The following is a 26,208-nucleotide window of genomic DNA, read 5'->3' as shown; positions in this document are numbered from 1 at the left end:
ATTATACCATAATGTGCATAGTGATTTTAAATTCTCAAAGTACTTTGACATCTGTTATCTCATTTTAGCACAAACAAGGTGTCCAACACACTATTCATGTGCATACAGCACCTGGCAGATCAGCTTTTAATTCTGAGTTATGTGGAAATCAGATAGTAAATGGAAAATATATCCAAAGGAGGAAAATATTTTCAGTATTTAAGACCTAACTGCAATCTTCAGAAGTGTTCTTGAATGATATTTAGAAGTCTAAGTACGCTTAAAATGAACAATAAGAGAGTGATGGAATGAATAAGGTTAAGTCCACATTCTCCAAACTCAGGCAAAAAAAAAAAAAAAACAGTTTCCAAATGCTGCAAGTTAAGCCATTTATAGAAGGCTTCCATTTACAGAAATACATATGAGAAAATGAAATAGTACTTGTATTTTCACACAACAAAGGCTTCTCAACAGCAAAAGAAATGCATATATTTGCATAAACTTTAACTTAAATATTAGTGAGAATAGTGTATAATTTAAAGTCTTTATGTTCTGAATGCTCTTGTCTAAGATTACAAAAAAACAGTATTACCTGGGGCACTAAAAACTTTTTCTAAATTATTAGAAAATTAATTCAGTTGCAAGCTTAATATTTCTCAATCTAAATAGTATTAATAAATACAACTAGATCAATTACTTCTCTATTTGAAAGCATTTTGTCTATTACATTTTCATTCTTCCAATGTTTGTTGTTTTGATACTATTAAAGGAAAGGAAGTAGAAGCTGAGCCATACAGAAGCACTGCTGTGACCAGGTTCATGCCTGGGATTGCACATGCAGTATCTTATTTAATCCTCACAAGAGCCTATGTGTACATGTGCCAAGCAGGGTGAGTGCTTGGCCTCACAGCTGGTAAATGGCAGAGCTGGGACTCAAGCCCTGGCCTGCCTAACCCTATCCTTGTTCCTCTGTAGTCCCTGATGCCCTGTGCCTGCCTCTGTATTCAAATGATATAAAATATTTTTAAAACAGTTCAGCAAATTCTTATTTCCCATGTGCTGTAATAGATTCCATTTGTGTAGGCACAGCAAGCAGAAGATAAAATCACAGTAGTTTAATGGAAACTGATTGAATCAGCTCATGGTTAACACCATGAAATCTTTAAATGCAAAACTACCCTGGTTATTTGTTGATCCTTCAGCAGAGACCCTGCACAGTGTGTCAGAACGCTGCCTGTCTCCCATGTTTGTGAAAAGCTTTGTAGGTAGGTGTGGGGTTAACTCTGTCTACAAACAAGTTCTTGCTTGTGGTGTTTCTCCAAATAGTCGATGCTGTTTCCTTCGTGGCTTCTTCAGTTGGAATTCTGATTTGGTTTCTTTCTGGCTGTGTGACCTGGACCAAGTTGTGTGGTGACTCTGAATTTCAATTTTTTTGTCTTTAAAATGTGGATGATGTCTGCTTCTCAGGCTGTATGTATCAGATAATTTATATGAAAGCATATTCTAAACTGTAAAGCACTATATAGACAGATATGACTATCAGTTCAGACACATCATCTGTCTGTCCCTAATTCAAAGGTCTCTACTCATTGTAGGCCAATTGATGACAAAGAGTTGAAGGGCAAGTGCTCCGGTGGTTGTAGCATTCTATAAAGACCATCTTTTGTTTCAGTGTTACCCATATTTAGCATGTAGATTGAGAATGGAATTTGCATTTTTCTTTTATTATTTTAATTGTGTAAACACATCATCTGCCTAGGAGCATATATCACGATGCAGAGGGATCCGGGTAGAATGATCTCAAAGCCAGGGAAAGCAGAGGATGGATGCCATCTTTCTCTACCAATTCAGATTACAAAATTGTAACAAAAAATGTCATATGGTAATAACACGTTATTATTGTAACACTGTTAGATAAAATATCAAGTCAGAGGGCTTTTTTTTTCTTTAAATGAAATTTGGAACTTTATTGAAATATATTGTGCACAGCACTGTTAGCTTTAAAAGCATGGATATCCCAGAAAGCCATGAGGCAAACACTTTGCCATGTCTGGGAAAGAAGCAGGACAGTAACTTCTCCTTTATATACTTTTCCTGAGAGAATAGGCCTATTGTTCCTAGAAATTCTACCGACTGCTCTGGCTTTATTGGAATTTATGGAATCAGTTTTCAGAAAATAGCACAACTATGTTGAAAGAAACAGCATTTTAGAAAGTGGCTTTTTTGGCTGGGCACGGTGGCTCATGCCTGTAATCCCAGCACTTTGGGAGGCCAAGGCGGGCGGATCACTTGAGGCCAGGAGTTTGGAACCAGCCTGGCCAACGTGGCGAAACCCCATCTCTACTAAAAATTCAAAAGTTAGCTGGAAGCTCTGCATAGTTAAGTCATTAATACAGCTGTACTCCTAAGAGTACTTTAGAAATGATGTTCACTTTCAGTCACGGTATAGAGAAGACAGACAGACCGTAGGCATTATTCTTGGGCTAGTCACAGTGCCACAAACTCAAAAAGCAATTAAAAAAAAAAAAAAAGTTAGCCGGGCATGATGGTGGATGCCTGTAGTCCCAGCTGAGACAGGAGAGCTGAGACAGGAGAATCGCTTGAACTCTGGAGGCAGAGGTTGCAGTGAGCTGAGATGGTGCCACTGCACTCCAGCCTGGGTGACAGAGGGAGACTCTGTCTCAAAGAAAAGAAAAGAAAGTGGTTTTTTCCCCCAAAACTAAACAAGTTTTCCTATTACTGCGTCATATCAGATTTTGTGTTTAATGTCCATAAGTTAATGCCTAGTATTTAATTTAGATTTTCATCACATAGCCACTACTCAGAAAGGCTCAGCTTGTCCACGATTTCAACATTTCCTTCCATGAAGGTCTAAAGAGCAGCTCTTAATACTTCAGCACAGACAGATCATACATAACCAAAAAAGAAGGTCAAAAATGCACTCAGTAAGCTCTTCCATCAGGAGCTTCCAACTTGGTAGCTCGTCAGGTTGACAAGCTGACACCCCAGCTTCAGAGATCATCTGGAATGTTGATGATACCTGTGCCCTGTTTCAAGTCCAGAACTCTAGACCACTAGCCAGCTATGACCAACACAAAAGTGGAAAACAGTGCTTCCATACTTGGAATTTAAACCTGATGTATTGTATACCTTTTTTTTTAATATGGTCAGTTAATTTTCTTTTAGCAAATACACCCTGCTCTATCTGACACAACTTTGGGATTAGAAATTCCAGTATGATGAGTGTCTTTTAGGCCACACTAATGTCAGTATGATTGGTGTCTTGTGTATACTGTACTTCAGTGTTAAAAAAAAATAATTGGAAGAAGTGGGAGAATCACTTGGATTCTTTTTCTGAATTTGATACTCATCTTACAGGTCTAGATTATTTTCTTCCCCGTCAAGTTCATCAAGAAGGCAAATTAGCCAGAGTTGATTCTCATAGACCCCCGTCAGCCCTAAACACCTCCAGTCATTTTGCTAGAGAAGCTCCAATGTCTCCACCTTGTCTCCATGTGCTGGTGCTTAACCAAGGGTACTGTTTCCAATTAAAACCAGACCATGGATTTTTTAAAAAAGAAAAAGAAGATATCAATAGAAAATATTCTATTTTCAAAAAAACTAAACAAAAAGTCTGACAGTATATAAAAACCCCATTTCAGTGGAATTGACCTTGTGATATTTAGTAGTGCCTTAGGCTTGTCAACAGTGAGCAACTTGTTCACAAAGAGGCCCAGCAGGTTATTTTTCCACATGTTAAATTTTCAGAATGTTTCTTATTACATACAGTCCAGTTCTCGGGTCCACAGGTCAGTTTTTGCTGTTATAATCTGCCCTTGCTAAATTTTCAAGGGTAGGAGAATTCTCTGATTCTTATTCTCCTTCTCCTTCTTCCCTTTCTTTTTCCAGTGGTAAAAAAAAAGTAAAAGAACGTTTTTTAACATCTAGTGGAAATAGGGCTGTTTGTGCGGCCGTGTCTCAGTTAATTCTGTATGTATAGGCCTAAAGTAATTTATCAGCAAGGACTTCTCCAGATGCATGTAAGTAACAAAAAATGCAACTCAGGATGGCTTAAGCAGAAAAGGGCAGGAGTCCTGGATCCAGGTGCTGTTTTGCTGCATTGCTCTCTGGCTCTCCATCTCTTGGCTCTGCTGTTCTCTGTGTTGGCTCTTTTCCCAAACAGCCTTCCTCTACATGTGGAGAGTTTCAAGCCAAATTGCTCTTTAACTTGAAGTTACAAGAAAGAGAACCTATCTTTCCAACAGTGTCAAAAAAAAAGAGTCCCAGGCCAGGCATGGTGGCTCATGCCTGTAATCTTAGCAATTTGGGAGGCTGAGGCCGGTGGATCACTTGAGGCCAGGAGTTCAAGACCAGGCTGGGCAACATGGCAAAACCCCATATCTACTAAAACTACAAAGATTAGCTGGGCATGGTGATGGGTGCGTGTAATCCCAGCTACTTGGGAGGCTGAGGCATGAGAACTGCTTGAACCCAGGAGGCAGACTTCACAGTGAGCAAGATCACACCACTGCACTCCAGCCTGAGAAACAGCGAGACTCTGTCTCAAAAAAGAAAAAGTCTCAGTATTGTGTTCCATCAGTTCAAGTGAGCCTCGTTTGGATCAAGTGTCCTTCCCTGAGCTAATTACAAAGGGGTGTGTGTGTGTGTGTGTGTGTGAGAGAGAGAGAGAGAGAGAGAGAGAGAAAGAAAGAGAGAGAGAGAGACAGATTGATTAGCAAGACAGAGGTCCCACACCAGGGGTGGTTTTAGCTCCATCTGAACCATGTGGACTGAGGAGTAAGGAGGCACCTCCTCCCATGAACAGCCAGGCCGCTGCTACTAGAAGAGGGGCTGGTTTCTAAGCCAGCAGAAATAGCAATAATGGGCAGCTGAATAAATCCACTCTGACTTTGGAATTCTGAGACTGTCTGATGGAAAATTGCTATATCAGATGAGTATTGATTTCATTTGTTCATACTTAATTTGATGAGCTTTGTTAGAATGCCAGATTTGAAGAACTGAGACCAGAGTGAAAAATCCCATCTCTGATATCTGTTACCTCTGTAACCTTGGACAAGCTTCTTAGCTACACAGAGCCTTAGTTTTCTCTTCCTAGACTGAGGTTAATGCCCACCTCACACCACTGTTATGAGGCACAAATAAAATGGTATTTTTTCGAAGTATTTTACAAACTCTGAAACTATACGTTTGGGTTGTTTTAGAAATTATTGTTGTTATTTTAAGATAACTTCTTTTTCTTCTACATTATGCTTTCTCAACTGCATCTGGGAGTAAATGCATTTTAAAGTAAATCTCATATTTAGCTACATCTTACAAAACTGTTTCTGTTTTCCAACTTGTAAGCCCAAACTAATACCTCTTCACTGACTTGGAAATCATGGTTTTTATGAATGCAAACACTGTCCAAGAAGCTCCTATTCATGTTATAACCTAGTTAACACTGGTGCTCTTTGGAAAAAGAATTATGGATGATATCCATACTTAAATACTTTTAAAAATTAAAGGATGTTTATGAGTTAGTGTATTTCAAAATATTTCATTATATTTCATTTTTAAATGTTTGCTGCTTTTTTGGTAAAGTGTATGTTGGCTATGTGGGGGCAATGCCTGACTCTTCCGCAGTCATTTTTTAATTCCTCTAAAATAAACACTCTGTAAATTCTGTTGACCAAATTACTTTACGTAAGGCTATAGGCATCATAAAACCACAGGGCTCTACAACATATCAGATTGGACACAAATTGGGATGGTCTCCAGTTTTTTAGGGAAATATACTGCCTGGAACAATAGATTATCATCTGTCTAGCTTAGACCTGGTGGTTCATCGTCATCATCATCAGAGCCAGCACTGATTAGTACAACTTTATAAGGAGGAAATTGAGGCATGGAGCATTTATGTGGCTTGCCCACGGCCACAAAAATTGCAAAGTGTAGAACCAGGATTCCAATGCAAACAGCCTAGCTTCACAGCCATCATGTGAACCACAGTGTTGATGAACACCCTATATTATCTCTGCAAACTGGGAACTAGCAGACATGAGACATTCTAGAAAGTCCAAAGCCCCAAAGGCTCCAATGCAGTATTTTGAGTTCCTTGAAAAATCCTATTAAGAATATCTAATACCTTATGTAAATGCAACTTCAGTAGAGAATTAAACCTCTAAAGTAGCATGGATAAACATTGTATTTGAAGAAAATCCTTTGCTCCTGACATCCAATTTTTCGTTCTTTACAAATCAGAGATAATAAACAATTGCTTCATGTAAACCATTGTGAAATGACGTGACCTCCTTGCTGTACGCGCCTCTATTTTAATGAGGTTTGAATGCAGGATCACAAAATATGTGATAACTTGCTTTTCTCTATATGCATTAATAGCTAGAAGATTCTTCTGTGCAGTCAGAAGAATGCAGAACTGAGAAGACAGATAACCAACTGTACTGTTAAAGAAAAGCAGAGACTTTTAGGATGAAAAGGGGCCAGAAAATATATGTAGTCTCTTAATTGATGCAGGCACCCGTTCGAATACATCCTTACAGACAGCCACAAGTTTCTGCCTAAACTTGTCACTGGAAAGCTGGCCTGCTCTTTGTGAGGCAGCCCCATGATTGGAAAAGGTCTAGTTGATATAACTTTTGCCTTATATTGAATTGAATTGAAATAAACCTCCCTATAACTCCTACATAGTTCATGATATCTTCTGAAACAACTAAGAATGCATCTGCTCCCTTTTGCTGGGAAGAGTTTTTTAAGACTGAAGACAATTTGATATCTTCCCCTCACTATGTTAAATGTCTCCAGCTCTTTGCCAATCCCATGTGATAAGGGGGATGTGGGCCGTATAGCATCCTGGTTCCCCAGCTCTGGGCAGATCAACATTGACATATCATTCATTCTTACTGAGCTTTTCTTCATGAAAATTTCCCAGCCTTTATCAATAGCCATGAACTATGCCTCCTTTCTCAGCAGTGCTGGATTTACATTATCCTTTTCCAGATAAAGCAGTTTTATCAAGTTACTCATTCAATAATCCTAGTCTATCAAGACCTTTCTAAGACTTAGTTGCTACTCAGTATATCAGTGATCCTTTTCAACTATGTAATGTGCTCATTTTAAGAAGCTTACCTCAAAACAACAAACCTTTGAAGTCATCCATCAATGTATTGAGTGAAGTGTTGAATAAAGTAGAACTGAAAAAAAAAAACTGTGTAGCTTTCTACTAGAGACCTCTCAGCTTGGCATCGTTCAAGAGGATTGTTCAACTGCAGTTTTTTTTTTCATATTTTTCACAAGGATAAAATGAAGAAATGCTGGGGTCTCAATAAACATCATTGAATAAATGACTCTTCCCAATACATCTTTTCTATCAGAAGCAGGAAACAAACATTTGGCCTCCAGTTAATAAATGAATTTAAGTAAAGGAAATGACAACCTCTGTTTGCAAGAAAGGGATGTAATGTATATTGTAAAGAGATGTTACAAAGAACAACATTACTTTGCAAAATCTAGTTTTTTTTCAGTCATTCATGTTATGTTAAAAAGTTGATCACTGCTTTTCTGAATTAGTTATTAATGTTCTGCTTTTTAGTGGTCCTGAAAAATATTTGATAGCATCCAGACTTTGAGGGATAACAAGTAAAACAGCCCATATTGCTATAAACAGCATGATCCCAATTGACTTAAATTCCTTGCAACATCCCTGGAACCTGGGGAGCTGCACAATGAAAGCTGGATTGTACAGGCAGTGCTCATTTTTTTTCCCTGCTCTATTTTTTTCTTGTAAGGAGATTTCATAGACAATTGTGTAATGCCATTTAGGGCTACAACTGTCATATTAGGGAATACAGGTTATATATTATCTCTACAAATGAATAACAGGAATATCATAAGCCTATAGTTCTCTCCTACTCTCCTACTTTAGTAGCTGAGGACTTCTTTTATGCGATATCAGTCCCAGAATTAGAGTTAAGGGAGGGAGGGAGGAAGAGAGGAAGGGAGGAAAGGAGGAAGGGAGGAAGGAAGGAAGGAGGGAGGGAGGAAGGGGAGGAAGGGAGGAAGGAAGGAAGGAGGGAGCGAGGGAGACTGGAGAGGAATGGGAAAGGGAAGGGAGGGAAAGTTAAACTTGGGAAGACTGTGTTAGAATTTATATCATGCCAGTGGACTTAGATGGAACCAAATGTGTTGTTTACTTCCTCCCACTCTTGGTAGGTTGATTAATGCTGACTCCAGCAATCATGGGTCACCCATGCAGATGTTGTTAGAGAAACAACTGTTGGCCTGGCTTTTCCTTCCCAGCAGGTGATAACTGATCTGTCCAAAAATCTTCCCCATAGGCACAGGGGAAGGTCACGATCATGAAGTTTTGGAAGGACTGCCCTTCAGAAAGATGGAGAAATGGCAGGAAGCAGCATTTTCTTGACTCCAGCATTTCCTGCAAATGAAATAGTTCAGCTGAGACCCTTTATAAAAAGACCCAGTGGGGTGCATGCATAAAACTTTCACACTTTAGAACTAGAAATAAATAGACACAGACAGGGAACTTGAGAAGCTGACAGTGTGGTTGCAGAGAAGAATCTAAATCACTTGCAGTTGTTACAGGACTGAGTATGTATCTCAGAACTCACTCAAGAAGTGAGAAGGAGGAGTGTTCCTCTGTCTCCAATGGTGGGAAGGAAGAGGTAATCAGATGCTGGCCTACGGCCTCTGGGTAACTCATGAGAAACAAAAGGCTCTAATTTTCTGATTTTCTAGGCAGGGTTCAGTTAATGTCCATGGACGAAGCAACTGTGGGGCTGTCACTGCTGAAAGAAAATATGCATATGAGGTGTTTGGTGCCTTACCCCTTGACTGCACTGAATTTGTTTGACTGCATCCTTTGACAGGTCTCATTTCATGCCAGACTCTGCTCAAGGAGCCACTGAGTTTGCTGGCTATTGGCCAAGGCTTCCTTTGTTGGGACGCCCTTTTTCTTCTGCCTTTGAAGCTGTTTTGTTTGCTCTTCAAGTTTGTTTTCATTTTCTTTTAGAAGCACTATCATCCAGAAGAAGGAATGCACTTCATTATTCCTTTAGCTTTCACTCTGAAATTTTCATATTTCTTGTTGGTTTCTTTCTGGTCAATTTCTGAATACCCTGAAGTGCTGAAAGTATTATGACAAACATAAGGGAGAAACAGAGAAAAAGTCTTTTTTTCTTTTTTTTCAGGGCTAGAACACGGCAGAAAATTTCGTCTCTGGTAGAATCTGACTGGAGGGCTCTATTCATAAAAGTTTCTTTATTAGACTAGCTATATAATATCAGCAGACTCCCAGAAGGTTTCCAGGGCTTAATAGGGGTTATCGAGTTGATGGAGCTGTCATCTACTTGCTCTGTTCTGAGACCTACCATCAGCTGTCAGTCCCAGTTTACTACTGGTTCTGTTCGTGGAAAAAGCAATTTTCATTCCACAAACATTGATTAAAAGCAAGACTGATCCATACTCACTTTGTGACCCAGGCCTTGCACACAGTAGATGACCAGTAACTACTTTTGCATGAATATCAGAGTGACGGAGAGAGGTTCTTATGTTCCAAACATTTTTTACATTTTAAATTTCTGCTTGAGGCCAAGTGCGGTGGCTCACACCTGTAAACCCAGTATTTTGGGAGGCCAAGGCGAGAGAATCCCATGAGGCCAGGAGTCCGAGACCTGGCCAACATGGTGAAACCCCATCTCTACTGAAAATACAAAAATTAGCCAGATGTGGTGGTGCACACCTGTAATCCCAGCTACTTGGGAGGCTGAGGCACAAGAATCATTTGAACCTAGCAGGTGGAGGTTGCAGTGAGCCAAGATCGTGCCATTGCACTCCATGGGTGACAGTGAGACCCTGTCTCAAAAACAAACAAATAAATAAATAAATAATTTCTGCTTGAAAGAATAATTCTTTTACAGAGTGAAAAGCACAGACTTAATTTGGATGTAATATGCTAGGGTGCCTGGGGAAGGCTTCTCTGAAAAAGTGACATTAGAATAGAACTTGAAGGAAGTGAGGGAGCTAGCTAGGCCTATAGTAGCCGGAGGGAGAACATGTCAGGCAGAAAGAGAAGCAAATGCAGAGGCTATGAGGCAAGAATGTGCTTTGCTGTCAAGAACCCAGAGAGCAAGAGGAAGATGGGTAGGAAAGGAAGGTAGGGAGGTAGAACAGTGTGGGTACCAGAGAATGGAGAACCTTGCAGGTCATTGTTAGGACTTTGAATTATCTTCTGTGTTGAATGGAGCTGAGTGGAATGACCTGGCTTTCATTTTAGATGGGTCATTTTGGCTCTCGTACTGAGAAGAGATACTTAGGGGGCAAGGATGACAGCAGTGAGACCGGTAAGAAGCCAATGAAATCAATCGAATGAGAAAAGGGAGTAGCTTGGAGCAAGTAGTGACAGGATGGTGAGAAGATTTTAGAAGTAGATTCAATAGGCTTTGCTGCTGGATTGAATGTGAGATATAAGAGAAAGTAGAGCTCCAGCATTATGAACCTGAGGAACTGGAAAAAAAGAGCTGCAATTTGCCGAAATAAGGAAGCTTACAAGGAGGTGAGGTCATCAGGAGCTTGGTCTCTGGCATTTAATTTAAGGTTGAGCTGACTTAATAAATGCGAAAGGAGAAACATCAAGCAGGCAGCCGGGTGTCTGAGTCTTGAATTTAGGGAAGAAGTCTGGGCTGGAGATACGAATGTGGGAGTCACAGCTGGAAGAGACCACTTAGTATAGCCAAGAAGGAAGGGAAGATTGAGGACTAACACTCCAGGGATGTTCAGATAACAGGAAGCAGCCAAAGAGGCTGAGGAATGGAGGAGTGATCAAGGGTGTCCCATAGGTCAAGGAAAATAGAAAATTGTTTCAGTAGAGTGGGCTCAGATGAGGACAGGAAAAGAGAAAGTGGAGACCATCTAGACCCTTCTCAGGGAGTTTTGCTTAAAGATTAGAGTAATTGAGCAGGAAACTGAGGGTGATATTGGCGCAAGGGAAGAAGTTTGTTTGCTTTTGATGGAAGATGTTATAGCAATTTTTGAAAATGCTCCGGGAAAGAGGACAAACCATAATGAAAGAGAGATAATTTATTGTAAATTACTGGATTGCTAGCAATTGAGCAAAAAGGAAGTCCACCTTTAGGAGGAAAACTTTGGACATTGGTTATATTCTTTTTATTTTGTGATTAGATTTGAATGCAATTGTGTTGTATTTTCTGAGCTGAAGTCATGGTAACCCAAGGTACAAGATGGTAACGAAAGCGAGACATGCATTGCATTTTAAGAAAAAATTTCCAGAGCTAAGAGAGAATTCTGAACTGAAGATAAAATTATATACCTTCAAATGTGTGTTGACTTCACCATCAAAGAAGTAAACATTAAATTATTAGTAATATCTCAGTTGCAAGTCTATCCTTATTTACCCTTATTTGTTTGGGTTTCATAGTAATTCAGGTTCAGAAAAACTAAATGAGCCTTTGCAATATATGTGACAGGGATTGAGAGAAAATAGGCAAATGAAATTGCAAAGGGGCGATTAACATTATTTCATGGAACTGTTTCCAGGCTCTACAAGCAGCCTTTTGACACCTAGGTGCGCTAATGACAAATGTTCCTTCTCTCTTCAGCAAGTTGGCAGCCCTTTTCTGCCTTTATCAGGAAATATGAGGACTCTTCCAATAGGAAGTCTGCAGTTTCTGGTACAATTAACCGGAAGTGTGTTGGCAATGACATAGTTTATAAAAGGCACAAGCGGCACCAATAGAGTAGACCAGTTAAAAATGATAATGAGTAACGGTAGTGACTAACGTTTGCATAATGCTTTGCCATTTACCAAGGCCTTTTGAATGTGTTATATGATTCCATTCATTCGGTAAATATGTGTTCCGTCTGTGTTCCAAGCCCTAAACATTTAGCTGTGAAAAAGTTTCCTGTCTCTTGAAGCTAAACATGAGCTGCACAATAACTTGGTGAAATAAGTAGGTCACGTACTATTCTTCTTCTTCACAGATTAAGACATTGTAAAACTTAATTACGGCCAGGTGCGGTGGCTCATGCCTGCAATTCCAGCACTTTGGGAGGCCAAGGCAGGCGAATCACCTGAGGTCAGGAGTTCAAGACCAGCCTGTCCAACATGGTGAAGCCCTGTCTCTACTAAAAACACAAAAATCAGCCAGACATGGTGGCAGGTGCCTGTAATGCCAGCTACTCAAGAGGTTGAGGCAGGAGAATCACTTGAACCCGGGAGGCAGAGGTTGTAGTGAGCCAAGACCACACCACTGCACTCTAGCCTGGGCGACAGAGCAAGACTCTGTCTCAAAAACAAACAAACAAAAAGAAAAAAAAATAGAGTTTAATTTGGCCAGGTGAGGTGACTCACGCCTGTAATCCCAGCACTTTGGGAGGCCAAGGTGGGTGGATCACTTGAGGCCAACTTAATAAATGCGAAAGCCTGGCCAACATGGTGAAACCTGTCTCTATCAAAAATAACAAAAATTAACCAGGTGAGGTGGTTCACACCTCTGATCCCAGCTACACAGGAGGTTGAGGCATGAGAATCACTTGAACCCAGGAGGCGGTGGTTGCAGTGAGCCAAGATTGTGCCCCGTACTCCAGCCTAGGTGACAGAGCAAGACCCCATTTCCAATGCCTCCAAAAAAGAAGAAAAAAAAAAAAAAACTTAAATTTAAGACTAGGCACAGTGGCTCACAACTGTAATTCTAGCACTTTGGGAGGCCGAGGCAGGCAGATCACTTGAGCCCAGGAGTTCAAGACCAGCCTGAGCAACATAGCAAGACCTTGTCTCTACACATTTAGAAAAAAAAAAATTAACTGGGTGAAGTGGTGCATCCCTGTAGTTCCAGCTCCTTGGGAGGCTGAAGTGAGAGAATCACTTAAGCCTGGAAGGTCCAGTCTGCAGTGAACCATGGTTGCACCACTGCACTCCAGCCTGGGTGACAGAACAAGACTCCATCTCAAAAAAAAAAAAGAAAAAAACTTAACTCACTACTTTTCTAGGAATTTGGGCCCCAGATGAAATTTTATGGCTGATATTATATTTCTTTCTCAAAACTTTTCAAAACTCAGTACTTCAATACATGTTGTACCCTGAAATGTTATTTTCATAAACATAATTAATTTCTACTCTGGAAACTCTTGCATTTAAAAAATTAATTCCAGCACACAGTATAATAACCCTATGTCTAGGAGAAGAGCCATTTCATATTATGAATGCACCAGTTACAACAGGTCCGCCTTAAGTTGCTTACTCTGTGAGTCTGACAAATTATTTATTGCTCACAAAACTACTGTGGTATCTGGAATGCATCAGTTTTTTAAAAAAAATAATTTTCATCCCAGCACTTTGGGAGGCTAAGGTGGGTGGATCACTTGAGGTCAGGAGTTCGAGACCAGCCTGGGCAACATGGTAAAACCCCATATCTACTAAAAATATAAAAATTAGCTGGGTATGGTGGCACATGCCTGTAGTCACAGCTACGCGAGTGGCTGAGGCACAAGAATCACTGGAACCCAGGAAGCGGAGTTTGCAGCAAGCCAGGATCGCGCCACTGCACCCTAGCCTGGGCAACAGAGCAGAGACTCTGTGTCAAAAAATATAAAATAATAATTTTCACAACTCAAACACAATTAACTGCTTTTAGTTTAAACTCTTTTAAATTCTGACTTTTTACCATTTGCACTGACAGGATGACAGTCATGCATAACCTAATGATGGGGATACATTCTGAGAAATGCATTGTTAGGTGATTTCGTCATGTAAACGTCATAGTGTGTATTTACCCAATGTGAGATGGTGTCACCTACTACACAGCTAGGCTGTCTATGATCTCGCCTATTGCTCCTACTAACCTGTACGGCATGTTACTGTGCTGAATACTGTAGGTGATTGTAACACAATGGGGAGTATTTGTGTATCTAAACATACCTAAATCTGGCTCTAGCTTTACTTCTTCCAACCCCCACAAAAGGTACAGTAAAAATATGGTATTGTAGTCTTATGAGACCCCTGTAGCATATGCAGTCTGTCATTAACTGAAACATCGTTATATTGTGCATGACGGTATTAGAAATTATAGAGGTTTTACTTTCTCTAAATTTAAAACATAGCTTATAAATAGAAAATATTTATTATAGCATCTAAAAAATGTACATAAGCCATATGTGAACTCTCAGTGCATATGACTAGGGGTGGGTTCTTTAGTCTTCATTGAGAAAAATTTTATATGATGTTTTTTAATGAAATAAGTATGGCATGGGATCCTCTTTTCCCTTCTTAACTCTGGTAAATTTCTGTGAGTAGCGAAAGATCTATTCACTATTGGAAGGTCTATCCCCAGGATGCTAAGTGAGAATTTTCCTGTACATACTAAGTAAGCACTGCACGCTCTAAAAAGAAAGCTGTCAATCATGGAGCCAGACACCTACTTCGGGGTTTACAAGGAGGCAGTGTGAATCCTGCCTCAAAAAAGATCCAAATAAGTGATCTTATTTGAATAAAGTTACTGAATCAGTCTCTTGTTCCCGGTCAGCTACGTGTCCACATAGGCGGGACATTAGTTAGTGCTGGAGAAGGACAGAGAATTGTCTTGAGTCCTGTGGAAAGAACTAAGGCTTTTCCTCCTTTCCCATGAGAGAGGAGACAGAGTGCATTCCCATGCTCTCCAGTCCTGGTGAGAAGGGGTTCAGGAGGAATGTACATCTGGCTTGGGGGTGCCTGCTAGGAGGGAAAACTGGCCTTGGTATCCGTAACTAGACTTCTGGCAGGCAGGTCACATAGCACCTACCGAGCTGACACAGAGAGTCCTGGGGAGAGATGCCCTGGCAGAGAGGGGGAGTGTTCACAGAGCAGCCCGCCCTTCTGCTGTTCTGTGTGACAAGGATGTGTCCATGTCATGTGGGCCACATGGCTGTGCAGAAGGGGGCTGAGGTTATGTTTGTCCCCCTGGGTTCCCCTCAAAGGGCATATATGTGTCCTAGGAGGGCTGAGTGGGAGTTGGAAGAAGTCAAGCTAGAGCCAGATTTCTGCCACCAGGAACTGTGCAGTGGGGGGAACTGTCCTCTACCCTAAAAGAGCCCTCCAAAGAACTCACATGGGGACACAGGAAAACCTAGGTTGCAGCAGCTGCTAAGCAGAGCACATGGGAGACTATGTTAACGTTAGCTGAACAGCAGTAGCGGCTGCCAGAGAAACAGCCAGACAAGAAAGGGACCTCGTCCTTTTCCTGTTTCTTCCTCCCCAACTAAACACATGAACTAGGTAGAGCTTGGGGCAGGGAACATCCGAGGTAGACCATGACACCTGCCCTCTCCTAGGAGAAGTCAAAGTGCAGACCAAGCTTCTCTTACCCACCCCGGGCTTTTTAAGCCCCAAGACTGGCACATGATGAGGGAGGGAAAAGTTTGAATCAGATATGAGTTTGGATTTCATACAAAATGGAGTCTTCATGACTCAAAGTGACCAGGAAGTTACGCAGTCTGCCCGAAAGGTGGAATGGCCTGGTGCCCATCAGGCAGGCAGACTGGGCATGGCCCCTTTGGGAGTAACTAAAATAACCTAAAACAACTTTTTGGTATTTGAACCCCAGTACAGTTAAGACTGTTCCATGAACTGATTGCATTTAGATATACTCGTGTTAACTTATATATATATGAATTTAGTAAAGGAGAGGAGACTTTATTTCTTCTAAAGGTTATAGCCTGCAAGGTAGCCATCCCACAGGCTGGGAAGCACCTCCAACCAAGACCCCAGAGACAGGTTCTTCGAAGGGGAAGGGCTTAGAGTAGAAGATTTACGCTGAACAGGTTAGCTAAATGCGTATATTCAACGTGTTACAAGAGCTGTGAATATTCATGAAGGTAGTCCTGACACATGTGTATTCAACAAACATGCATGTAACATGTGACCTATGTTCACTTTGGGTTGGAGACTTAACATGTAGATATTACAGTTAGCCCTATACATCAGAAGGGCTTTTCAGGACATGAAGGCACACAAGTGTGCAATCTCGGTAGACCAACCAGAACTAGTCCACGGTCAGTGATCTTATTTGGATAAAGTTACTGAATCAATCACTTGTCCAGCTGTAGTTATGGTTGGTGGAGCAGGGGCTGAGGCCCAGTCAGCATCTGGTGGAGCTGCAAATTGTTTAAATATTGCTTCTCTTAAGGCCACTGCCTGTTTAGCTGCTAGAGAAAAAGAAAAAGCTTGTGGCAGTTGGAACGTAGTTTATTCTTTAGGTGTAGGGGTGCGTGATTTAACCTTTGCCTAGCGTGGCCTTGGGTCCTGTTGATAATTCGGTATCTTATTGCCACAAGGAGACTGTTCTGTCACTCTTATGATCTCTATTTTAACATTAATTCCTACCAGTTGTTTTGTCTAAACCATGAAAGAGAGGAGGTATAATGAGGCTTGTCTCACCTCCCATCCCATCATGGTCAGAAACTCAATTTTAAGGTTTTTCTGGGGTCCCCTTGGCAGTCTATGAGGGGGCTTAGAATTTTATTTTTAGTTTCTATTCACTTCAGGGTCAGTAGAACCAGGCCGTATATAGCTAGAGCAACCCTCTGCCTTCTGGTGACATCAGTACCAGGCTCACACTCCTTCTTGGCCATCCCAGCAGGCTGACATATTGTGCCACTCACCTGTGTGACCTGAGCAAGCCACTTCACCTCTTTAAATGTCTGTGTCTTCATCTATCAGATGACAGGTGGTCTCTGGATTATTTAGCACTGGAAGTGCTAGAAGCACTTCTAGCATTAGATTAACACGAGAAATGTGTGAAAGTTGTAGAAGATGTGATTTGTGTAAAGAATTCGCTCAGGAGTGGATGAGGATGCCACTTAAGATGATAGTCCAGCTAAAGCATGGAGTTAGTACATTCAAATCAGATGACAGCTCTTGGAGACAAGGCCAACAGAGTGGATGGGTCCAAGACTGAATTCGCTAGAAAGGTAAGAAGAGGAAGAACCCCCTATGGATGTATAAAATAGCATGGAGTTTAGAGAGGGAACTGAGGATAGCAGAGCTGGTTTAAGTGAAAGGTGTTTGGAAGTGCCTTTGGACAGACCCTGGGGATCTAACTTCCTGAACAGAAGGCCATCTTCCTGACGGTCCATCCCCAGCCAGCCTCTGGTTAACAGAAGACATGGAAAGCAAAGGTGTAGGGGTGTATGGCGATGCAGTTGTAACTAGAGAGAGAGGTATTAAATTGCTGGTGAGCGTTTCTGGGGTGAGGAAACTTTTAGCTAGGGATAAGCTTTCTTTTCTATCACTTGTTGGCTGATGATACTGTTCTTTGCTGGGTCTCTTAACCATATTGTGGTTATGTGCTTGCCTTCTTCCTTCAATGATCTTTGTACGGGCTGTTTGTGAATGCTGAAGATGCTCAGAGCTTGCTGAATAAGTTTACATGCTCTGCCATTTTCTGTGATTTAGTTTCACAGTGTGTTTTAGAAAGATGAAATTTGGGAACAGAACTTGGGATAGTCCAGCCAAGAGCTCAGTCGGTCTATTTGAAGATTTCTGCTCTAACTCCTGGGAAGGGATGCTGGTTGGTTTGGTGTTTGGTTCTGAGCAAACATTACTACTTTATCTTATTAATGGTGTGCGGGAGAGCCAGAATCATGGAGCTGAATCATTAGACTCACAATTGCTATTCCCAAGGGTTTCTGCTTGAGGAACAGAACTGAATTTCCCTGACTTCAGTTCTTCCCTGCCCCAGCCTCCTTCCTGCCACCTCCTTCACTCCTCCAGTGCTGGGTAGCAAGCTGACACGTCTTCCTTTGTTAACTACAGAGTTTTGCCCATAAGAACTCTGGAGGCATAAATGTCTTCTAGGTTTATCAAATAGAGCAATGACCAAATCAGGAAAAGTCATTTTATTCCACTGTTTACTCTTGGTCATTGAAGATAAGAAAATAAAAATATTGGACCTGTATTAAAGGTTTTTTCTTGTTTTTCTTGAAGTTGATAAAAATATTTATCCTCTGAAAGTAGTGACCTGAAGGGGGAAGGTATTTCTGGTTTTCCGGCAAATATAAAATACAGTTTGCTTTTTTCTAAGGCATGAATTTATTGGTAACTTTCCTTGCATAAATGCATAAATGATTTTTTTCGGTCAACTCAAAATGTTTTAAAGCAAAAAGAATGACTTGGAAGTCAATTATTAAACCTTGAGCACCCTAAAACATTTTTTGGGGTTTTTTTTTAATGTGATTCTTTGCATTTTGTTATTTTCCTCTTTTCCTTCCTGGATGCTACCTTGGTAGCTACCATGTTTTAAATATTGACAAGATAAGATAGTTTTCTGTTTATATCAGCAGTCGTCTGTCTGTGAAATATGGACGAATCAGAACGCAGGATTTCCTTTCTCAGCGATCCATCAGGTTCATAATGTAAGGTTACAAATGGTTCTTTTCTTCTCCTGAACTTGCGCTATGTACTGTGTTGCACAGTGTTGTCAACAGCTATAGGTACTGTGTCCTGGTAATGCAGAAAATTTGTAATGTCTGGTGACTCTGAGACTCTTTGTCTATTATACTTCATTTACTGTGCCTTGTGATGAGTTGATGTGCAAACATTGTCCTAAAAAAGAAACATACTTGGTTTTAAAGTCTATGGTTAAAATATGTCCCATGTGAGTTTTGGCTTTCATTCCAGGCGTCTGTGTTAACTTGCTTTTACAGGAAAAAGAAATGGGTAAATTGATATATATATACACACATGTATATATCAGCATTATTCCTCCCCATTTTGTACTTCCCCGTATTCATGGACTCTCCAACCCTTTGTGTCTAATGATTCTCAAAGATTCATGTGCTTTACTTGTGAGAAGTTTCTGAGTATGATTTGCATGTTATTCTGTATATATTTGATGCAAATGTGGGGGGAGGTGAGCTGGGAGAGGCACGGTTACAGCTACAAAGTGGTTCTCAGCCTTTTTCCATTTGACAGTACTGAATTGATCTTTGCAAATTGTATGAAATTGTGACCCATTTTACTCTGAGCTGTGTAATTTTCAAATGTTCATATTTCACCTTTGCATACTTTAGAAAAAGTTTATTTCTATTTGGAAAATAAACATTTAAATGTTTGGGGTTTTATGTTCTGTATTTTAAAATACTGTTCTATTTGCACACCCTTTTGAATTTCTCCCATTGGATAGCCTGCTGTCTGAGAAGTTGAGACACTTGGTTGAGAATCACTGAGCAGAATTCTTGGGGCGGCATGTGAAGGGATGCCACAGGCATTTTTGTGAAGTGCCTTTTGGGATGCTGCATCAGGCACATATGTCCTCCTATGCATGGGACTTCTGGCTCTTGAGGACCGTGGTGTCTATACATTGCCTGGTACTGGTGTTCACGTGACCCAGCAGTTCCTCTTGAACTCATAAATGCTAATCAGAGCTTTTATGTGTTCATAAATGGCCATCTCTGCTCTTTTTCATCTAAAGGAACAAATTCAGTATAACCAACTGCATTTGATCAAACTAGCATTCTTCATTCTTGAAGATTTTTTGAAAGAATAACTACAACATCCTGCTTTCATATGTGTGTGAATGTTTATAGGAAGCCTTTTCCTTACATTCACATTCAAATATATGTATGCATATTTATAAGCATAGAGCTGTGTATAGCATTCTTCAAAGCCTTAGAGATTACAGAAAGTAAATGTAATCACATGTATCTTATGTAGGTTTGGGTAGCCCATCTCTGAAATTTGTCAGAATCATTGAAAGTAAAACCTTAAAACAATAATTGTCCTTTAAAATCATTTTAGTTTTTCATTAAGTGTTCTGAAGAAATTGAGAATAATGTTTGTTAATATTCAGATCTAAATTTACAAGCAAGTAGGTGGGAGCAGTCCTCATAGAAAAGATTTTAAAGGTTCTATTTTTAAAAATCAATTAAATCCTAATTTTAAAAATTTTTAAAGAATAATACAAGGCTTGGAAAATGCCATACTTTTCTATTAATGTTAGAAAACTAAGTTGTAAGCATGGCTTTTAATTATCTACTGACATCCTTAGGAAACTTTTTCCTTAAGAAGAAAATAACATAAAGGCCTAGTCCAGTGGCTCATGCCTATAATCTCAGCACTTTGGGAGGCCGAGGCGGGTAGATCACTTGAGGCCAGGAGTTCGAGACCAGCCTGGCCAACATGGTGAAACCCTGTTTCTACTAAATATACAAAAGTTAGCCAGGTGTGGTGGCATATGCCTATAATCGCAGCCACTTGGGAGACTGAGGCAGGAGAATCACTGGAACCTAGGAAGTGGAGGTTGCAGTGAGCCCAGATTGTGCCATCGCACTCCAACCTGGGTGACAAGAGACTCCATCTCGGAAAAAAAAAAAAAAAGACAGAAAATAACATAGAGAAGGTTTTTCCTTTGTGTTCTCAGAGCATATAGAATATGTAATATTCAGTTTCCCTTTTGGAGGGAGAGAGCTACCTGATACGATTTGTTTTAGAATTTGCCATAGGCATCCAGTGCATGTGAACTTAAAATTTGCAGCTATTTACCAGCTGTTGAAATAATGCAAAGTTTAAAAGCTGCAATTTGGAATCTGCCATCCAGTAAAAATCTCTCTATAGACTTTTGTGACGTTTTTTGTTTTTTAACTAAATTCCATTGATGCTTTTGTATTTTTCAGTTGTTGGTATAAGAGAATGTTTAATTTAATTACATTATATTAGATGTGGTCCAATTATAGTCCTTCAAACTCACCCAGACTATGAATTTGTAGCTGGCAGTTGCAAACATGTGTTAAACAGAATCAATTCTCCATTTAAAATTCTAATCTCAAATTGTTTTTTTCTTTATGTTAGCAGTTTAGTTTTTATTTGAGTTTGAAGAAGAGAGCTAATGATGTACATTTTCCTCTGTTTAATTGATGTTCTTTAGTGTGCTTATTTAAAAAAAGAAAAGACCTTAAGCATACATCTAAAAAATAATAATAAATACCAAATAAATGAAGTTTTAAGCCATGACAAAATTCTTGGCATATTAAGATCATTCAAATACATGAACCTAAAGGAAAGATTTTCTGTAAATATTTTAAGTGCCAAAGGGATAGCCTGAAGACATTTATTAGGAGTACCTTGAATCATTTTAATTTCTCATTTATAATTACTTAAGGAATCCTTTCAAAGACTACTGTGTCAATAATAATTCAAAATATGACAGAATTCTACCCTAAACTTTTCCTACTTCATTTTGTTATTCTAATTAAATATTGCATTGTTAGCTGTGTTTAGGTCTACTTTTCATTAAAGATAAGCTTTGATTATAAACCATTATTGAGGCCAAAGACTTCTTAGGTCTGTTATTTAATATTTAATAAGCATTCTTAAGTGGAAAATTACTAAATTTAAAAATATTTGCCTAAGGAGATGCAAGTATTATGTAGACATGAATGTACTAGTCGACAAGACCCAATACTAGGTTTTAAAGTTCAAAATGATTTTATGTATGAGGCAAAAATCTTTATTTCTTTTTTGACCTCTTCTTCCGTTCCATATAGTAACTACTCTACCTAATTCCTCCATAGCTCATTCCTGCTGTAATTCAGCCTCCAGGAGGGTTGAGACCTAAGGCACCCTTGTTCTCTGAACTCTTTTGTTCTTACTGGCAGTCAACCAGGTAAAGCTGAATCCCAGCCAAGGGCCAAGGTCATACCTGTCCTTTACAACAGTGTAATGTTAAGTCCAGTTGTTGGAGTCCATCCATTCCCATTAAATTAATTCCAAAAAGAAGAATTAACATCTACAAATTGAGTCCTCTAAATATTTTTAGATCTAAGTTTAAAAAAAAAAAAAATAGGCAGGGGCAGGGAGAGAAGTTGATTAATTTCCAGGCAGAAAAGAAATTATTTTCTAATAAATTCAATCTTAAGAACACTTTTCCTTCTGTTTCAAAACGAATTTCTGGAAATAGCACTAAATATGATAAAATTCAGTGTCTCTTTCCAGAAAGGTAGATTCAGTCCCCATAGGGAATTTAACAATATTTGAACTGAAGCAATGTTTGAAGGCCACAAAGAAAATGAAATAAGGATTATATTTCTTTTCCTTGTAATTATCTCCCACCTCAGCACCTAGGGAAGATCCTATCAGATCACTCTCAATTCAAAGCAAGTGGTTTGTGATTTTTGGACAAAGTGGAGTCATAGGAGAGCAGATGATGGCGCTGTCTAAACAGATTTAAGTGAATGTTCCACTAATTTCTTCAAGTGGTTATCAAATAAGGGATTTCAGTGATTTCCAGACCGAGATTGGAATGTATGTGCCGGGGCTTGTTATTCCCACAGTGGCTGCTACAACTTATGTGGATGATGTAAATATTTGGATCAGCATTTGGCTGTGGCTCTGGCTTTAAATGTATGGAACTCACATTAATTATAAAAGTGTGTGAGTTAATTGAACAATTAGAGAATGAGTTTGCATATGATTTGCATGCTTAATGTACTAACACGTGAAATGTTTTCATAACCCTAGCTTCCCCCAACTCATTCTCACCCCTAGTCCTATTCCCAGCCCTGGCCCTGCAACTCATGGCACCACCAGCTCATGCCATGTTCAGACTTTTTTGAAAACTGCCTGTTGAGCTTGGCCAAGGTCTACCTCTGCTGAACTGTAATAGGGTTCACATGAAGATCTGATGCTTGGTTTGAGTTGTCACATCAGCAGACACTGGATCAAAGGATCTTTGGAAGCCAACCAGATCCTCCTTTTTCATCATTCCACGGAGTTGCATGCAAACTTCTGTTGTTTTGTTAACAGTGTTACCTGTGACTTAAATGTACAATACCTGTTTGCCATGTTGTTGTTGCTTTACCGAGGGAGCGGGAGAAGGAGGGAGAAGTTTAATGGGGGAGATTAGAGGATGATTTGCTAGATTTGGGTAAAGCTTTTGTTTGAGAACCCATAGCTGCATGTTTCCAGAGTTTTAAGCTATCATCACTTAAAAGTGATTATACTCAGCTTCAAAATGATATTGAAATCCACATATCCTATATTTTGAATTTTATACTAGTTTTTTGTAAGTTACAGCCAGATGAAATAAAGACCAGAGAGAGAATAAAGAGCCAGCCATTTGAGAAAGAAGGAAAAGAAAAAAATCAAAATAAGAAGGCAAAGAAAAATTTAATCTAGTTTTAGAATTGCAGTCAGTTATCACTTATACAAACTAAAAATTCATATAAATATAAAAGAAAAACTCAAGAATGAGTCAGGAATGGATAATAAAACAGATAAAAATGCTAAAGTTAATATTGCAAGTAAAGTCTTAACAATGCCAACAGACAATATACATGTAACAAAATTTCACATATACCCCATAAATGTGTACAAAAATAAAAAATACCAACAGATAGGGAATAGGAGGATTAAGCAATGTAAAAGTAAATCAGCAACCAAAACCAAACTAATGGAGAAAGTGGCTGAGAACAGAGCAGGAGAGAAGAGCCGAAGAAGTTCCAACTGGTCACACACTAACTACAGTGAGAAGCCAAGGAAATAGCGTGATGCTCACTTTCTCTTCCTGCAATTCAAAGTGACCCATCTCAAGGAGAAAAGCTTTACTCCACTGCTATTAAAAAAAAAAAAAAAAAAAAAAAAAAAAAAGCCTGCGGCGTTACTGAAGTCCTCTAGAAAGGGCTTTTTATCATTGGCAGCTACTTCATATGCCACCTAATGTAAGTCCAAACTGCACAAAGAAAATTGGAGAGCTAGTTCTCCCCAAAATATGCACCCTGTGTATGCCATTCCTAGAGAACTGTGGGTCTTAATCTTTTGGGGTTTCTAGATTCTTTCAAAGAATTTAATGAAGCAGAGAACTTCCTTTCTCTCCCAAAACATACACCTGCATCCAAAATTTTGCATTCTTGTCCTAGACTCCTTAAAAATTCTCCTTAAGAAATCCCACAGTGTGTCAACACACTTTCTAGCACTTCTGTGGAACTTGTTCTCTAACTAAGGTTTTATTTGGTTTTAGAGTTTATGAGACCTTTTAATACTCTTCCAACTCCTGAGAAAAGTAATTTCTCATAGTTCTATATATAGCCAAATCTAGGTTAGATGAGAATAACTCTAGAAATCTGCCTATTTAGTTTTAGTTATGTCCATTTGAGAGCAAAGAGCTGAGTTTTGAAAAATCCAAATCTTTCCCAGGAGAAAGAGTAAGAAATATCTCATGTGTAGTATGTAAATCAGAGTTGAGCCCAGAAAATACCTGCCAACACTGGCCTTTGACTTTATAGATGCTCACATTAAGCTATTATAGTGATGAAACAGGTTGAGGCAAACCTTATGGAAAATGATAAATGAAATGATGGGAGGTCCTCTTGTTTTAGGTCTGTATGATATGATAGACCATCATTTGGGAATGTGCTTGTATTTGTGAATCAGAATCCTCAAAGTACATGCATATGTACGGGTGACCAAACTTGGCATTTCACTGTTTAGTCTTCATTGGTACATTAAGTTTTCTGAGAAAAGTAGCTGAATACGTCTGAGACAATCACAGCATCATTAAATCAGTGCAGTTGAATTCAGACGAGAGAAACTCGTTGTCACCCATTAGTAAATTTTTAAATTTTGTTTAGCATCATGCTTACACTACCATTTCTCCAGAGATCTAAAATTATTCAAAGTGGCTAGTACATGTCATATTTGGGAACTGAAATTTATAGAACCGTGTGTTCTGAATGTGAAAGCAATTCAAACTAAAAATTTCAGTCAAGTTAAAAACAGAAAATTCTTTCAAAGATTGTATGTCCTTTGCTGTTGTGATGGAAAACTGTGATTAGTAAATCATTTATGAATATCTTCATGTTTTTTTTTAAAGTGACTTAGCTTAGGGTGTCATTCTAAAAATAAAATAATTCAACTCCACACCTCAAAAATTAACTCAGCCTTGAGAAATATGCTAATACGTATAAAAATGTAATAACCAAAGTATTTATATTCACATAAGACACCCAAATGCATTGGCACATTCATAGCACATGTGTGTAAGGTGAGCTCAGGGTAGCTATAGGGAATGAACTTTGCTGACTGCTCATATTGCCTCTAGAATAAATGTCATTTTCAGACAGGAGACTGGGGAGAACCTTCCATTACCTTGCGACCTCCGAATGAAGCCACAGCCTCCACTCCGGTACAGTACTGGCAGCATCACCCAGAGAAGCTTATCTTCCAGTCATGTGATTACAAAGCTTTTGTAAGTTACCCTCAATTCAGTATTTAGGCCCAAGTGGAGATAGGGGGTATGTTTTCGGCTTGTTTGCCATTTATATTGAAAATATACCAAAATATCCATATCCATCACTGAAATTTTTAAAGTGTTTTTCTCTTCACTTTTTCTTAAAGTAGCCTTCTATCCAAAGAGAAAGTCCAAATAACTAGAGCTTAAAAACCTTTTTAATCTTGTAAGTTTAAGGTCTGTTGTGACCTCTTCTATAGTTGTATATTTTTAAATGAATGTGATAACGTACAATCTTAAAATGGAAATGAGTGTAAATATGGCACATATATACATCTCTGCTCACTCACCAAACATTGGGTCTGCCACTTTATGTAAATACTAGATTCTTTTCACGGTCATCAATAGGATTATACTATTTTTCTTTCTTAGTTGTTGTTAGTTTTTTAGAAGAGAGGAAATAATTATACTTAGCTGAGAAATGTAATAGGAACAGCTACATGTTCAAAAGATACTGTAGGTTTGGGGTCAGGTGGTGGTTGTCATGACAACAGCAGAAAAAGTGGCTGAACCTTCAGCAGTGCATTGAAACTGCCTCCCAAAAAGAAATATTTCAATCAGGCAAACTTCCCTGATAACTTAAAAGGTAAGGATTTTACCAAAGGATAATAAATTTCACCTTCATTTGATTAAGATGGACATTGTGGTTATCTCATAGCAATTGAGTTTCTTTTTTTTTTTTTTTTTTTTTCATTTTCTGCTTTCTGCCCCTCTTTTACTGCTTACTTATATTGCAGCTTTGGATTTCTTTCAATGGTATTGCCCAAAACTGTAGGATTGAAATGGCTCCTCCCTCCAAAACTCCCTCCAAACCCCAAGTCCCTGAGCCTTTCTGAACATGCCTTTCTCCAAGGCCCTGACGACGCCTTCTCCTGTTGTGCCCTCTCACGTCTTCTTCAAGTCAGGGACTTCCCTAGTCCAC

General features: G+C 39.3%; 1 protein-coding gene across 1 annotated transcript in view; it reads left to right on the top strand.

Moving 5' to 3' along the window:
* The window catches only part of ANKS1B (ankyrin repeat and sterile alpha motif domain containing 1B), a 1,249,898-nt gene that overhangs the window by 1,166,926 nt on the left and 56,764 nt on the right, over positions 1 to 26,208 (top strand). The window contains exons 19-20 of the mRNA XM_031650180.1: positions 18,346 to 18,417; positions 25,116 to 25,244. Coding sequence (XP_031506040.1) covers positions 18,346 to 18,417; positions 25,116 to 25,244 — 201 coding nt within the window. The remainder of the gene's footprint in view (positions 1 to 18,345; positions 18,418 to 25,115; positions 25,245 to 26,208) is intronic.

This window comes from Papio anubis, chromosome 9, assembly GCF_008728515.1.
Source record: "Papio anubis isolate 15944 chromosome 9, Panubis1.0, whole genome shotgun sequence".
NCBI classification, from domain to species: Eukaryota; Metazoa; Chordata; class Mammalia; order Primates; family Cercopithecidae; genus Papio; species Papio anubis.
This window is presented reverse-complemented; position numbering and strand designations above follow the sequence as displayed.